The 16,690-nt window shown below is 41.2% G+C and overlaps 1 protein-coding gene across 2 annotated transcripts in view; it reads right to left on the reverse strand.

Moving 5' to 3' along the window:
• Window positions 1-427: 427 nt before the first annotated feature.
• Window positions 428-16,690, reverse strand: part of pih1d2 (PIH1 domain containing 2) — a 47,266-nt gene continuing 31,003 nt past the window's right edge. For both annotated transcript variants that reach the window (XM_051931826.1, XM_028810237.2), the window contains exons 4-6: window positions 13,974-14,219; window positions 6,437-6,720; window positions 428-710 (exon numbers count right to left, since the gene is read on the reverse strand). In XM_051931826.1, coding sequence (XP_051787786.1) covers window positions 573-710; window positions 6,437-6,720; window positions 13,974-14,219 — 668 coding nt within the window. In that variant the 3' untranslated portion in view covers window positions 428-572. The remainder of the gene's footprint in view (window positions 711-6,436; window positions 6,721-13,973; window positions 14,220-16,690) is intronic.

Consider the following 16,690-nt stretch of genomic DNA (forward strand, 5'->3'; position numbering starts at 1 on the left):
TGAAATACGTCAGTCACTAAGCAATTTATCTGATATCACCACTTATAGAAATAAAGTAGACCCTCTAATTAATTTAACACAAAGCCTTTAGCCACAGTATATGGAAATGTGTGGTCTCAACTGTCTATGCTTCTAATTTTGTGTCAATGACATATGCAACCAACACAAAATATTTAGTAACATGTTTTATCAAAAAATCCCATATTTATAAATACAAGTACAAAATCCATGATTTTCTTTAATAATCGTATGCTTAATGCAATCAGAAATGCTCCTTAATAAATACGGTCTTCTTAATGGAGATGTAAGACTTGAGATATACCATTGTTTACCTTAGCAAGTTAAGACTAATTAATTTTTACTTTCTTTTAATGTTATGCTCTGCTGGATCCAACCAACGTAATGTAGTAACATCCAGTAAGCAGCAGGACGTGCAATACAACTCTTTATGTCCAGACCTGATGTCTTTATCAGTGACTCTGATCAATTTATTATGTCAAGGTTGAAATGACAGTCTTCCAAATATCTCAAATCTTTATTTTGTGCTGTGCACAGCCATAACGTATCTTTCATTATTCTTGTATGGACAGAGTCACCAACAGCACTTGAGTCCGCTTGTTGAATTTTGCTGATGCGGACTCATCATTGATTTTCCTACTAAGGTCCAGATGAAGGAAATATTTGTCTTGCACTTCAATCAATACATCATCCTGGAAAAAAGTTGAGACAAAAAACTATTATTCACGTTACTGTTTCATTTCACCATGTTTGGTATCTTCTATATACAATACATTACACCATTAAGGTAGCAAAATTGAGGATATTCATATTTTGTGGCTTCCATCACTTAGTGTTTCGAGAGCATGTTTTATGAATTACCAAGTGATTTAATTAAGCCTGTAAATCATACTCGTTTAATTAAATCATGCTGGTTTGAGAAGTGGCGTCCTCTTCTTGAGTTGGAATAATGCAACCTGAGCTGCTCACCGGCACCTCCTTAACTTCTTGAGATACCTGCAGTCAACCTGGCCCATGCTCAACAAACCACTGATCCAAGCAATTACTTCCATCACATTTATCACTAATTTGGGAGTCCCACTTTAATCTACCACTGAATGTCAACCATTATATATTATTAATATAATTATTATATATACAATATTGTCAACAGGGCGGCACGGTGGTGCAGTGGTAGCGCTGCTGCCTCGCAGTTAGGAGACCCGGGTTTGCTTCCCGGGTCCTCCCTGCGTGGAGTTTGCATGTTCTCCCCGTGTCTGCGAGGGTTTCCTCCCACAGTCCAAAGTTATGCACGTTAGGTGGATTGGCGATTCTAAATTGTCCCTAGTGTGTGCTTGGTGTGTGGGTGCGTGTGTGTCCGTCCTGTGGTGGGCTGGTTCCTGCCTTGTGCCCTGTGTTGGCTGGGATTGGCTCCAGCAGAACCCCGTGACCCTGTGTTCGGATTCAGCGAGTTGGAAAATGGATGGATGGATGGATATTGTCAACACCACATTCTGTCACCTACAGTTGCACTCAGAATTATTCAACCCCCTTTGAATAGTCACTAAAAGTAGTCATTAAAAGTGGCATTTTGTGTTGAATGTTGAGAAACCACTTGTACTATTAGTTGTGTTGAGTTATTTAAATTGTTCTTGTTTGATTTGTTTATGGCAAACACCTGAAAGTTTGCAAATTTTGTCAATAAACCTATTTTGCAAAGAGGGTTGAAAAATTTTGAGTGCAACTGTAGGAACCTTGCCAGCCTGCAGCCCTTCCTTTTCAGTTACCCTTTAAATGGCTTCTTTACACAGGTGTTGTATCAAGTCATCATCACAACCTCATTACCAATTTTCTATGCTATCATCTTCAACACCTCAGAGTGCTGGTTGTTACTGCTTATTTGGGATGGGAATTAGTGGGGACAGCCCCATCTGATATTGTGCTGTTTGACTCACAATAAGATAGTTTGACATTTTGTTGCATTATTGTAGTATCTGAAGTAACACGATTCAACTCTGCAACATATTCCAGTTTATTATTTCATTGTATTTGACTAAAGTTAAATTAGATTATTTGAAAATTTCTATTACGCCTGATATGAAAAAACCTCGATTCCATTCAACCAACTAAATCTCAGTGGTCTCCTCAGTAAGAATAGAAAACTAATCAGGAGAGGTACACATTATTTAACCTTCCTTCCTTCCTTCCTTCCTTCCTTCCTTCCTTCCTTCCTTACTTACACCAATCAGCCGCAACTTTAAAACCACCTGCCTAATATTGTGTAGGTCCACTTTGAGCCGTCAAATCAGCATGGACTGCACAAGACCACTGAAGGTGTCCCTGTGGTATCTGGCACAAAGACGTTGGCAGAAGATCCTTTAAATCTTGTAAGTTGCAAGGTGAGGTCTCCATGGATTGACTTGATTTTCCAGCACAATCCAAACACTGATGCTTGATCGGATTAAGATCTGGGGAATTTGGAGGCCAAGACAACACCATGGCCTCTTTGTTATATTACTCAAATTATTCCTGACTATTTTTGTAGCATAGCAGGGCATATTATCCTGCTGAAAGAGACCACTGCCATCAGGGAATAATGTTGCCATGAAAGGGTGTACATGATGTAAAACAATCTTTAGGTAGGTGGTACATGTCAGAGTAACATCCATATTAATGACAGGACCTAAAGTTTTCCAGCAGAACATTGCCCAGAGCATCACACTACCTCTGCCAGCTTGCCTTCCTCCTAAGTACGTCCTGCTGCCATCTCTTCCTCAGAGACACACACAAACCCAGCCATACATATGATCTAAACAAAAAACAAGTAATTCATCAGACCAGACCACCTTATTCCATTGCTCCATAGTCCAGTTCCGATGTTCACATGCCCACTGTAGGTACTTTTAGTGGTAGACAGGGGTCCGCATTGGCACACTGACCAGTCAGTGGCTACACAGCCCCATATGCAGCAAGCTGCAATGTACAGTGTGTTCTGACCCCTTTCTCTCATGACCAGCAATAAGTTTTCCAGAAATTTGTTCTGCAGTAGCTCTTCTGTGGGATCAGAGTAGACGGGCTAGCCTTCGATTCCCAAGCACATCAATGCTCACTGATTGTCCTTCCCTGGCCCACAAACCACTGCATATTGGGAACATCACACAAGACCTGCCATTTTGGAGATGCTCTGATGCTCAGTTGTCTAGCCATCACACGTGGTCCTTGTCAAGGTCACTCAGATCCTTATGCTTGCCCATTTTTACGGCTTCACCCATCACCTTCAAGAACTGACTGTTCACTTGCTGTGTCATATATCCCACTGCTCTCAGGTACCATTGTAACAATATGATTAAACATTCACTTCACCTGTCAGTGGTTTTAACATTGTGGCCGATCGGTGTTATACAAATGTAAATGCAAACTTTCATTCACATCCCTCCTTCCAAAGCTTCGTTACAACCCAGGCCAGATTTATATCTTACATAGAGACAAACTTTTGAGATGGAGAGACAGTCCTTGTTTGCCATGCTATCGGTGGGCTTGATATTTATAAGACCATCCACACAAACTGCATGTTTCAAATCATGGCATTTCTTAATGTGACATACAGAAAGCTAAAATGAGCCCAAAGTCTGAACTTAGATGTGAACAAAGCACTTTGTATGGAAATCTGTGCAGCTGTGCAAAAGTTAGTAGGATGTCAGCTACAGCAGTTTAATAAACAATGCATTTTGTTATGTAATTGCCAGCAAAATGAATTGCTTACAAAAGCTGATGTTTTTCCTCACTGTATTGATATTGCGATGATGAATAATGCCATTGTATGCAGGGCCTATAGTATGCACCCCTATTTATTTATTTTTTATACAATGTTGAATCAAAGCAGGTATAATTTGGCTTTCTTGACACTGGTCCGCATAAAAAGACGTTAATGTTAAAGTGAAAACAGATCTCTGCAAATTAATTACAAATATTATGGACACTAGAGGGCGTATCAGAGCCTCAAGCCCTTGAAACAATGCCAAAGACACCAGTCCCGGGTTCAAACCATCTTGCTTTATTTCGATTAAATACCTCGAACAGACTTCTTTTTTTAAATAACAAGACAATGCTTAATTGTCTTTTCTTTCTTTTGTATTCTTACACATCTTACTCCACTGCGTAAGCCAGGGCAACTACATTTATTTTGCACTCTGTATTACTTCTGGCGGAAGAATATTGCACCCAGGAAGCACTTCCGGGTCAGGTGGAACTGCCACAAAGCAAGGGAGTCCTCTTCTGGCAGAGACCACTGGCAGCACCCAAGGGAACCCAACAGGCCTACAGTATCTTCTGGGATTACAGGCCCTATGCAGCTCTGCAAGTATCCAAAGTGGCATCACACCAGAGCAACACTGCCATGGAGTACATCGGGTGGAGGAGACAGTTGTCTTTGGGAGGCAGGCTCACCATGTCCATCCACTGTTCCTATCCCCCAACTGAGGCAGGGAGCAGCACCTATCCAGATTGTGACACCCATCCATCCCTCAGTCTCTAAGCAATTTGGTGAAAAGGTAACTGAAAAGCAGAAGTCAGATGATGGAGACAAGAAAATAACCAATCTCTCAATATTTCTTGGAGTTCAGTTAAATAAGCATTTAAAAAATACTTGGATGAAGCTTAAGTCAATTAGAATTAGGTTCTGTGGTCTAATGAGACCAACAGTGAGCCTTTTGGTCATTAGACTAAATGTCATGTTGCCGTATGTTACTGCACATTATCAGTAACCCACCATGCTCACTCTGAAGCATAGTTGTGGCAGAGTCATGCTTCTCTGCAGCATGCCCTGGAAGGTTTTTGTGGGTATAGCCTAAAATGAAAGCAGCAAAATACTGTACAGGGAAATTCTGGAGAAAAACCTGACGCAGTCTGCAAGAAACCTGCACCTTAAGTGAAGACTTGTTTCACAGCAAAGAAATGAGCCCAAACATATAGCCAAAGTTACACAGGAATGACTTAAAAACAACACAAGTTGTGTAACCGAGTCCACATCTCAATCCAACTGATGTACTTGAAAAAGGCTGTTCACTCACAATCTCCACACAACCCAACAGTCTCTATAATGAGTCACCCCTCGGTCATGGTGGCATTGCTCCTTGTGTGCTGAATTGTACTGAGCAAGTCTAACAGACATATTAACAGACAATGGCGCTATGTGTGATATACTGTGCCAGTGATTGAAATCCTGGACTGTGAAATTGAAACTTACAAGTATGTTTAATACTAGTCACTTTGCAATTAGTAAATACCTACATTTTGTTAATTCATTTACAGATTAACTGATGTTAAATGTTTATTTTTACCTTGTTAACATACCTAAGACTATTATAACTCTTGCTCTATGTATATTTGTGGATTTTTGTCTGCTGCTGTAATTTTGTGATTTCCTTCAGGATTAATAAAGTTTCTTTCTGTCTATGCATCTGAGCAGTTTTGCAAAGAAGAATGGTTAAATATTGCAGTGTGAAGATATGCTAAGCTTATTACAGATCTGTGCACACCCACTCTCCAGGCTGACATGGCCGTCAAAGGCGCACCCACTGATTACAGACTTAAAGGTGAATACTTATGTATTCAATTATTTTGTGTTTTCTATTTGTAATTAATTTAGACCACTTTGCAGAGATCTGTTTTCACTTTGACATTAAAGACTCCAATGATAAGCGAATTAAATCCACTGTTATTCAGAGTTGTATAAAACTAAAATGTGCAAACATTCAAGAGTGTGAATACTTTCTACAGGCCCTATACAATTTATATTTTATTCCTTCAACCAACCTACTTCTCACAATCCTATTTACATTTTCAAATCTTTCAGCATTGTCTACCGGTCTAAGACTATGCACTAAACCCTCTATAAATTCTCATTCACACTTGTGGCATCTGCTCGGTGCACATCCTTCCTCAGTCAATCTGAGTACATTAGAGGGTTGACTCAGGTTGCAAGGTTGGGAGACAAAGTCAGAGTGGTGAGATTGCATTGGTTTGGACATGTGCAGAGGAGAGATGCTGGGTATATTGGGAAAAGGATGCTAAGGATAGAGCTGCCAGGGAAGAAAAAAAGAGGAAGGCCTAAGAGAAGGTTTATGGATGTGGTGAGAGAGGACATGCAGGTGATGGGTGTAACAGAGCAAGATGCAGAGGACATAAAGATATGGAAGAAGGTGATCCACTGTGGCAACCCCTAATGGGAGCAGCCGAAAGAAGAAGATTTATGTTCTATCACGGGTGTGCTTATTGCTTTATATTGTATTCTCATTTGTTGTCTGAAAATGGTGCTTACTCTGAAAGGCACTATACAGTAAAAAGCCTGACTGATTAAGTGAGGGTACAAGCTGATCTGAGACTGCACACTCCAAACCAAGGGCCCTTGTTTTCATATTAAGTTTCATATTAAGCCTACCTGTGAAATGCTGAGGTCACATTCTGAGACTGAATGTACCCCCGGAAGTTCCACGCTCAGTACAATTTTCTCTTCTACATTATTTTTATTTTTAACTGTAGACAGATGATATTTGGGAGTCTGTGGTAGCTCCATGTCGAAATTTGTGCTAGAAATCACCTCAATGAGTCCAGTTTTCTTGGGATTTTCCAGCTGTTGACCGAAAAAAGGTAAAGAACAAATGGGCTCCGGTTCATCTCCAAGTGTAAGAGTTCTGATCTGCTGATCCAGAGACTTCTGCTGTCCTGTAAGGGAGACACACCATGAGATTGTTATTAGGAAAAGCAGGATACTTCTGTAAAATTAGGACAGCAAACATGGTAATGGGCAATGTCCTGCTTAGAAAGCACCAGGAGGCAGGAAGGGAATGTATGAGACCAGAAGATGAAACAAATTTAAAAAACCAAGCAAAAATTCAAAAATAGAGATCAGTCCTATCTTTCACCTAAACCAAAACTGATACAGAATCCCTTGTCAACAGTCAAAGAACAAGATCAGTACACTAAAAGTGAATAAAAAGGAATGTCCTCACTATCTTTCAGATTTGATTTGAAATCTCAGATGGCCAGAAAGTGCATTGCGCTGACTGTTGAGTCACAGGTCATGACCTCCAAGACCACAACCCTTAACAAGAGGTCACTGCATCATGGCAACAAAGCCACCAAATGGCAGCAGAAAAGACACAAAAATTATTTAGCAACTTAAAAACTTAGTCAAAGCAAAAACAAATATTGGCTTTGAATTCCTTGGGTGCTGGCAGAAATCATGCAAAACCTTTATGTATAACCGAATCAGATGCATGGAAATTTAAATAAAAATACTTTCCAAAACAGTCAGCTTGAATAGCCAAAAAGAGCTAAAATATCAGGGACACCCAACAAATGTCCGTGGTCCCAATGTTTGGAACATAACTGAATAAGCGATGCTTTGAATGCTGGAGCATGTACAGTACATGAACATAACTGTAATATTCAGTAATAGTATATAAATCGATGTTAAAATCACAACACTGTTTTTGTGGAGTTTCCACATTCTTCCAATGTCAGCACTGGATTTCTCCAGGCTTCCCCTTTCATCTTTTTTTTCCTCTTGATCTTTTCCCACCTCTATTTAGTGCCAATATGCCTGATTAACCTTCTCCAAACTTCTTGGTCCTACAACACCTCCCCAATCAAACCTATTTCTTTCAGATATTTTACTTTATCCATCCACATCTGTTTCAGCCTTCCTCATTTTCTCTTCCCCTGTACTTCCATTACCTTCTCTTTTTCCCACATCTTTTTTGTCTAACTTCATCAAATGTTCATACCACTTCAAACTACTTTCCTGTACTTTCTTAGATAACTTTCCTACTTTTGTTGTACTTCTGATCATTTCATTACTTGTTATATTCTTTGTAACTCCACATATCCATCTCAACATTCTCATTTGTGCCACATCCAACTTCTTCTCCTGTGCTCAATTTACTGCGAATGTCTCCACTCTGTAAATCATTGCTGGTCTTACCACTGTCTTAAAATCCTTACCTTTAACTTTTGCCTTAATCCACTGAATATGCAATACTCCTGATACCTTCTTCCAATTGTTCCATCCACATGGCACTCTGTGGGGTTATCTCTGCATACATCTGATTCTCCATCTTGGGCTACCATTGATCCTAGATATTTATACTTATCCATTCATTTCAATATTACTCCCTGTAAACTAATTACTAAATCCTAATCATCATTAAACCTTACATATTCTGTCTTCTTCCTAATTATCTTCAATATTCCAAAGCCCTTCTCCATTCTACTAACTTCCTCCTTTCTGGTGCTACACAACACAATATCATAAGTAAAAAGCACGCACCCGGGGGATTGGTCTTTTATCCAACAACATCAACACATCAATTACCAGATCAAAGATTTGAAGACTTAAAGAAGATCCCTGGTGCAGACCTGCTTTAATTGGAATCTTGTCTGTTACCCCAACAGTGCTTTTAACCCAAAGTCTTCACTCTCATACGTACAGTGGTGTGAAAAACTATTTGCCCCCTTCCTGATTTCTTATTCTTTTGCATGTTTGTCACACAAAATGTTTCTGATCATCAAACACATTTAACCATTAGTCAAATATAACACAAGTAAACACAAAATGCAGTCTGTAAATGGTGGTTTTTATTATTTAGGGAGAAAAAAAAATCCAAACCTACATGGCCCTGTGTGAAAAAGTAATTGCCCCCTGAACCTAATAACTGGTTGGGCCACCCTTAGCAGCAATAACTGCAATCAAGCGTTTGCGATAACTTGCAATGAGTCTTTTACAGCGCTCTGGAGGAATTTTGGCCCACTCATCTTTGCAAAATTGTTGTAATTCAGCTTTATTTGAGGGTTTTCTAGCATGAACCGCCTTTTTAAGGTCATGCCATAGCATCTCAATTGGATTCAGGTCAGGACTTTGACTAGGCCACTCCAAAGTCTTCATTTTGTTTTTCTTCAGCCATTCAGAGGTGGATTTGCTGGTGTGTTTTGGGTCATTGTCCTGTTGCAGCACCCAAGATCGCTTCAGCTTGAGTTGACGAACAGATGGCCGGACATTCTCCTTCAGGATTTTTTGGTAGACAGTAGAATTCATGGTTCCATCTATCACAGCAAGCCTTCCAGGTCCTGAAGCAGCAAAACAACCCCAGACCATCACACTACCACCACCATATTTTACTGTTGGTATGATGTTCTTTTTCTGAAACGCTGTGTTCCTTTTACTCCAGATGTAACGGGACATTTGCCTTCCAAAAAGTTCAACTTTTGTCTCATCAGTCCACAAGGTATTTTCCCAAAAGTCTTGGCAATCATTGAGATGTTTCTTAGCAAAATTGAGACGAGCCCTAATGTTCTTTTTGCTTAACAGTGGTTTGCGTCTTGGACATCTGCCATGCAGGCCGTTTTTGCCCAGTCTCTTTCTTATGGTGGAGTCGTGAACACTGACCTTAATTGAGGCAAGTGAGGCCTGCAGTTCTTTAGACGTTGACCTGGGGTCTTTTGTGACCTCTCGGATGAGTCGTCTCTGCGCTCTTGGGGTAATTTTGGTCGGCCCGCCCACTCCTGGGAAGGTTCACCACTGTTCCATGTTTTTGCCATTTGTGGATAATGGCTCTCACTGTGGTTCGCTGGAGTCCCAAAGCTTTAGAAATGGCTTTATAACCTTTACCAGACTGATAGATCTCAATTACTTCTGTTCTCATTTGTTCCTGAATTTCTTTGGATCTTGGCATGATGTCTAGCTTTTGAGGTGCTTTTGGTCTACTTCTCTGTGTCAGGCAGCTCCTATTTAAGTTATTTCTTGATTGAAACAGGTGTGGCAGTAATCAGGCCTGGGGGGTGGCTACGGAAAATGAACTCAGGTGTGATACACCACAGTTAGGTTATTTTTTAACAAGGGGGCAATTACTTTTTCACACAGGGCCATGTAGGTTTGGATTTTTTTTCTCCCTAAATAATAAACACCATCATTTAAAAACTGCATTTTGTGTTTACTTGTGTTATATTTGACTAATGGTTAAATGTGTTTGATGATCAGAAACATTTTGTGTGACAAACATGCAAAAGAATAAGAAATCAGGAAGGGGGCAAATAGTTTTTCACACCACTGTATCTTGGGCAGTCCTCACATACTTCTTTGGTACTCCATCCTCTCTCATGCACCTGCTGAACCTTTGACATTACAATCAAGCATAAGCCTTCTCCAAATTAATAAACATATGCAAGCCTTTCCATTTTTCTCTATGCATCTCTAGCAGCAGTGACAATGAAAAGACTGCATCAGTTTTTCCTCTCCCTGGCATAAAACCAAACTGTTCCTCCAGTGTGGTGGTCTCTTCCCTGTGCCTTCCATCTATAACCCTTTCCCAAATTTTCATTGTGTCTGACATCAGCTTTATCCCTCTATAAGTTCCACTGTTCTGAGTAGCACTGTCAGTCAGTCATTATCCAACCCGCTATATCCTAACACAGGGTCACGGGGGAGTAACACTGTTCTCCTTATAAATGGCTGCAACCACACAGTTCCTCCACTCCTCTGGTGTTCTCTCCTGTTCATAGATCTTCAACATTAGATCCTACTGTCTACTTTTATTCCTTCTTCCCCTAAACACTTACACACTTCAATTGGTATTTTGTCTTGTCCTGTTGCCTTATCATCCTTCATTCTTTTCAGTGCCTTCTTTTCTTCTTCTCTGTCTTGGTACTAGCCCTTCATTTCAGACCCCATCCTCAAATACTACGCTTGGATTTTCTTCATTCAAGAAATTTTCAAAGTACCTCTTCCCTCAATTCTTGGTCCAACCATGCTCACTCAACACCACACTGCTCGTTTTTCTTCTGCTGTATCTGACTAAAATTCTTCCCAGCCTCGACCCTTCACTATTCTAAAAATCATTCTCTCCCTCTTTTGTCTCTAGCTTTTAATACATCTTCTTCAAAACCTGTGCCTTGGCTCTTGCCTCCAGCATCTCAAAAATGGGCAGTCTAATGTGATTGGGGACATTAAGCTGGGCCACCATAGCATGAGCGAATGTACTTTGCTATGGAGGGTACCCAGCACTACTAGGTAGGTTAAACCCAATACCTACAGCACACTGTAATAAGAAAAGTGGATTAAAACAGTGGATGGATTATGGTGATGGTTAGTAATGCTTACTAAGAGCTGCAGAAGCCTGGCCTGTTTATGGCTTGAGTGGAACTTGCAGGTTCTCCCTGGTGTTTATGTGGGGCTTGCTTCAACACCCCAAGGACACTTAAGTTAGATAAATTAGCAATTTTAAATTAAAGCCATATCAGTAAATGTTTGTGTGTGCATGGGTTTAACTGGTAATTTTAAAATGGCCCACTTTGCATTTTCTTGCCGTAGACTGGTACTGCATCCAAACCTGTCCTTGCACTTGATCTTCCTCCAGCCACTGCAAACATGAATTATAGTAAGTGGTTTTGATAATGTTACTTTATGTGATGTTATGTAAACATTTTATCAACAAAATGTGCTGTAAGCAAGAACTGGCATTTAAAAAAAATGCAATCAATGTGAACTACAGTTTTATCTATGACAGAAAGTAAGGCTGAGCTAGAGAACAATTAAACCCATGCCTGTGCCTTTGCAGGGTGCAAAGTGAACATATTGGGCCAAAATATTCACAAACACCACCACAATGAACCATATTTTGCAGAGACAACAGATGGATTAATAATTGCATAGTAGGCCTAAGGATTTTTCCTGCAGTTCTTCAACTGAGGCAACTGCTGACACTTAAGTGGGAGTTACATTTTCACAAAGACTTGGACTTGATAATGAAGTAACTTACTTACTTAGACTTAGTTCCTCCCACGCCAGGTGGTGCAGTGGGCACCAAGCGATCGCCAACAAATTCGGTCAGCGGCAGCGCGTAGGTCTTTGTTGAAAGAAGGTCGCCATGTTTGCTTTGGGCGGCCACGCTTTCGTGTGCCACGGGTGGGCATCCAGCTCATAGCAATCTTTGGGAGGCAATGTATCGGTTGCCGGAGGATGTGGCCAGCAAAACAAAAGCGGCATTCCGCTACAGTGCTCGCTAAAGGTTGGGTAGCTGTTCGTTGAAGGATTTCGTCATTGCTGATATGGTCCCGGTAGGGCACCTTCAGTATTCACCGTAGGCAGTGTTGCTGAAAGACGTTCAGGCGTCTCGTGATCGCTGCAGATGACTTCCAAGTTTCGCTCGCATATATCGCCGTAGGGATGACGGTCGTGTTTAGCAGTCGTATCTTCATTGGCAGTGTAATGGTCTTGGATCGCCATATTGGTCCCAGTTTTCACATTACTGAGGACGCTTTCCCAATACGGCAGGCTACGTCGATGTCTGTCCCCCCATCAGGCGCCACGGTGCTGCCGAGGTAGGTGAAGCGGTCGACTTCCTCAAGCTGTTGCTGGTGGATGGAGACCGGGATGTTTGCACGGGCATAGCCGATGTGCATGACCTTTCTCTTGGCCTCACTAATTCGGAGCCTGATTTTTGCCGCATCACGTTGTAGTAGTTCAGTGAGATCGTGGAGGGATTGTTGGGTGGGGCCAAATAGAGCAATATCATCCGCAAAGTCCAGATCTGAAGTAAATCAGTATTAAAAATCTGTAATGAATCCTTAGGAAAAATATGTTCTGAAATCGTTTCATCCAATTTTGGGTCCCAAAAGAATCAAACACAAGGCAGGAACCATCCTATGATGCATGCCAAGGCATCGCAGTGTACATTCATATACATAGCCATACCCTCTCACACTGAAGCTATTTCAAGTGTCCAGTAAATCTGACCTGCAGGCACTTAGGATGATAACTAGAGTATCATTAAACTCCCACCACACTGCATGACCTTGCCAATGATATTCAGTTACAGACTTCATTTACACAATCCTAGCAAAGCACCTCTCCTCTGCTCATTAGGGGTCCTGGAAAGGTGTAAGGTACTATTGTGTGAACGCATGTTGCACATGTCATTATGTGATTGCTGTTACAATGAATAGTACAACCCAATTGAGACACTGAGGGTTTAGCCAGTTACCTTACCAACAAGTCAGCCACTACATACAGTACCTGTACCATCACGTCTGTCAAAGTTACTCTGTCTCAAAATAAATGAATCATGGGTTGACCAAGGCCATTGAGACATGATGTTTGCCAGTCACATCTTGGATGACTTGTGCATTTATGGATTATAACTGCTTACGGTTAAAAAAAATCAGCTTTGTTCTCAGTAGGTGCCCCTTATTGCAATATGAGAGCAGTAAAGTGCTCTGATTATGTCATGTGAACTGGACACTGCTGCAAATTGACTTTTCATGTTGGCTAAAAATACATATACATATATTTTGAAAACTGAATGTAGTGTTTTGTCTGTCAGTTAATGGCTTTCAGCACAGCAGGAATGATGAAGAGAATCTTAGGTAAAATATTTCTGACAAGTTCCAGGAGAAATGACAACAGGTAGCCAATATAAACTGACGAAAAACATAGTCTGTGCATAATAATCACCGCTTTTATGGCCGTTTTGAGGTAATATGTTTGTTATGTCAATGCATGTTATAATAACAACTCAGCAGTATGGAATTATTATGCATGTGAGTCATCGTTTGACTGGTTTGGCTACATTTTCCTGCTTGATCAAGGGTGTCTTCATTTCCCAGTTTCTCTAAAACATTGCATACGCATGGGTCAGGGTTGTTATAAATATACACACTTTTCCCTGTCAAGTTCTCTTTCATAAATCCTGACATTTGTCTAGGAAGTTGCATGCACACATTTCAAGCCTCTTTGTTTGCATACGTAAGCTTTCTAGATGAGGCCCCAGGTCAGGATTCAAACTTAATTTTCAGGAGCTGTAAACCTGAAACATTATCCATTATGCCAACAGGCTGTTCAAAAGACATGTATGATTGAGAGAATACATTTGCTACACAACAAATTATGAATGCACAATTACATATTCACTGTGTGGTCATACCTATGCTTTTAATATCCAGATGAGTTGGGGTGGGCAGCGTGGAGTTCATTAGACTGTCTTTCATTCTTCTACTGGTTCCTTTCAGCTTGACCTCTGTCATGGAGTAGGACTTGGACAAATGTAATCCATGGTGCTGTTCAGTACACTTCATCGCAAAGCCAATCAGCTGCTCCATAACAGCATGATCTTGCTCACCTTGCTGCAGGACATTTGGGTTATAAGCAATGCTAATCAACCAGTAGACCTCTGTTGGAAAGAATTTAAGAATCATTTTAATGGGCTATGATTGGATAATGTTCAAAAATCATGGCTGAAGCCTTAGTAGAATGTGAACTCCTCTGATTTCAGTACCAAAAGAACACAGAAATGGCCTAGAGTACCCACATGAGAGGTAATTTTATGGGGAAATTATAGCATGAAAGCAACTTCGGGAAGTGGCTGGGCAGTACAGAGGAACAAAATAAGAACATGTTATTTCTTGTAAGACTATACAGGCAGTCCCCGGGTTATATACGAGATAGGGACTGTAAGTTTGTACTTAAGTTGAATTTGTATGTAAGTCGGAACAGGTCTATTATTTTAATAAATGCTATTGTTGACCGACTGTAACCAAGTGCTCTGCCAATGAATGATGGAGTTTCACCTCTCTCTGGCCTTTTTATTATTTCTACTTTATTTTCAATGGTGATGGTTTTTCTCTTCTTTACTGTATTACCAGCATTTGCATCAGATTTGTGTTTCAGAGACATTCTTGAAGGGTGAAGACAAAAGGTTAAGAGCTATCGTGTACTGACAAGAGACAACTTCCTGCTATGTGCATAACAGTACAACAAGGCTTGCTATTGAGAATGACTGGGGGCGGCGAAGGGGGTTCATCACCAGCCCACCTCTCAGTCACCTCCACTACTGTATGCTGCCTGCAGCGTCCGCCCACCGAGAACGAACACGGTGTGACCAAAGGCGGGTAGTGAATCGCCCAACCCCAATTCAACAGGCAGCCATCCGAGGCACACTACAATGCTACCCCCCGCCGCCCTGTTCAGCCACAACCGGGTCACCGCTTGCAGCATTACCAGCTGTGTGTGCTGGGTGGGCAGTGAAACGCCCCCCTCCACTCCATCCAGCCTGCGTCCAGTCAGGAGCAGTAGCTGCGGTGGCGTAGTGGGCAGGCAGCGAACTATCGTCCTGCACACGAGCGATAGTTGTGGCCCCAGTGACTATGGACCACAGGTCACCGCTTGCCGCCGGGAGCCTCCCGAGGGACACTACACCGTGCGATCAGCGAAAACGCCCCCCCTCCAGCCACCACTTGCAGCATCCCCAGGACGAAGACGATGGAGCGGCAGTTAATGAGGCGCACGTGTCGCAGCTGCGTCCTCATTCGTAAGTCATAGGTTGGATGTCCGTAACCTGGTGACTACTTGTAGTGGATATTCAAGGTGTGGTGTTGAAATTAGTCTACTGGTTGAGGATATTAATGGAATGAACATGAATACTTAGTGAAAAATCCATTTATTTGTTTTTAGATTTGCTTAATCCAGCTATAAGGACATGGGCATTGTGGATCCAAACCTATTCTGAAACCATTTGACAAGACCCTATCCTGAATTTGGTGCAGGCCTTTAGTGGGGCACACTCATACAGGGCCAATTTAAATTCACCTATTAAACAAGGTTGGGTCTCACATGATGTTCCATTGGCCCCTACCACACCGAACACATTTTCTAAACAATGTCAAGGTGCAAGATGGATTGAATTTTTGCATTATATGTTACTATTTTGAATCCTCTTATGCTGTCAAAATAAAAGAAAACTCTGATGGACTCGTATCTAATTAGAAAAGAGTATCTGCTTGATATCTATTACTGCCAGACTGGCCACAAGACCCTGCAGCCTTGATCAGGATCCAAGCAAATGAAAGAACCGAGAGCTGTGCTGAACATAAGAAGTTTTTTTTGTTTTTTAACAAATCAAAAATGTTTCTTTGTAAGCACTTTCAGGTTACATGTACCTGAATGTGTGACATCAGAAACCCTGTACCTTGCTTCCAGCACTTTCTTTAGACACAACTGTAAAGACACATGTGCACAAACAAACGTTTCTACAAAACATTAATTAATGATGTATGAATGCAAGGTGGGGTCTATACTCAATATGGACAATAACAATGGAAGTACACCCTTGCAATATTTTATAAAACCGTTTATATCTCATTTAGAGATGACAAATACCAACATTTTAAGCTTAAGTTTAAAAATCTGACTACTTGTTTCAAAAGTCACAATGGTCACTGACAGCTGTGAGGGAGCTACCCCCTTGAGTAACATCTGAACCATTCCAGGCCTGTGAGGCAGCACTTTATGAGGGGACAGTAACCTCCTATTTCACTCATGTGGTGCAGCATAGCTGCTGGCCATGCTTGTGTTCTGCCAGTCTTCCATTGACTTTGACTCTTACTTGGAGGGGCAGGCATTCTTAGCATTTTTTGAGGTGCCTAACCTCCAACACTAACACCCCTTACACCTTCATCCATTCCTGTATTCCTGTGGCACGTGGAGATGTTCTCCAGCTGTGGTTTCTCCTCTCACTTTATTGCCCTCTCTGGTCCATCTCTCATTCTGTGTTAGTCTGGTACCACTTGATTATTTTTTATTCTTCTTTGATACTTTCTATTCTCCCTTTGCTCTCTTTTTTAATTTAATTTGCTCTGCTGCTGT

The sequence above is a fragment of the Erpetoichthys calabaricus genome, chromosome 9 (genome assembly GCF_900747795.2).
Source record: "Erpetoichthys calabaricus chromosome 9, fErpCal1.3, whole genome shotgun sequence".
NCBI classification, from domain to species: Eukaryota; Metazoa; Chordata; class Cladistia; order Polypteriformes; family Polypteridae; genus Erpetoichthys; species Erpetoichthys calabaricus.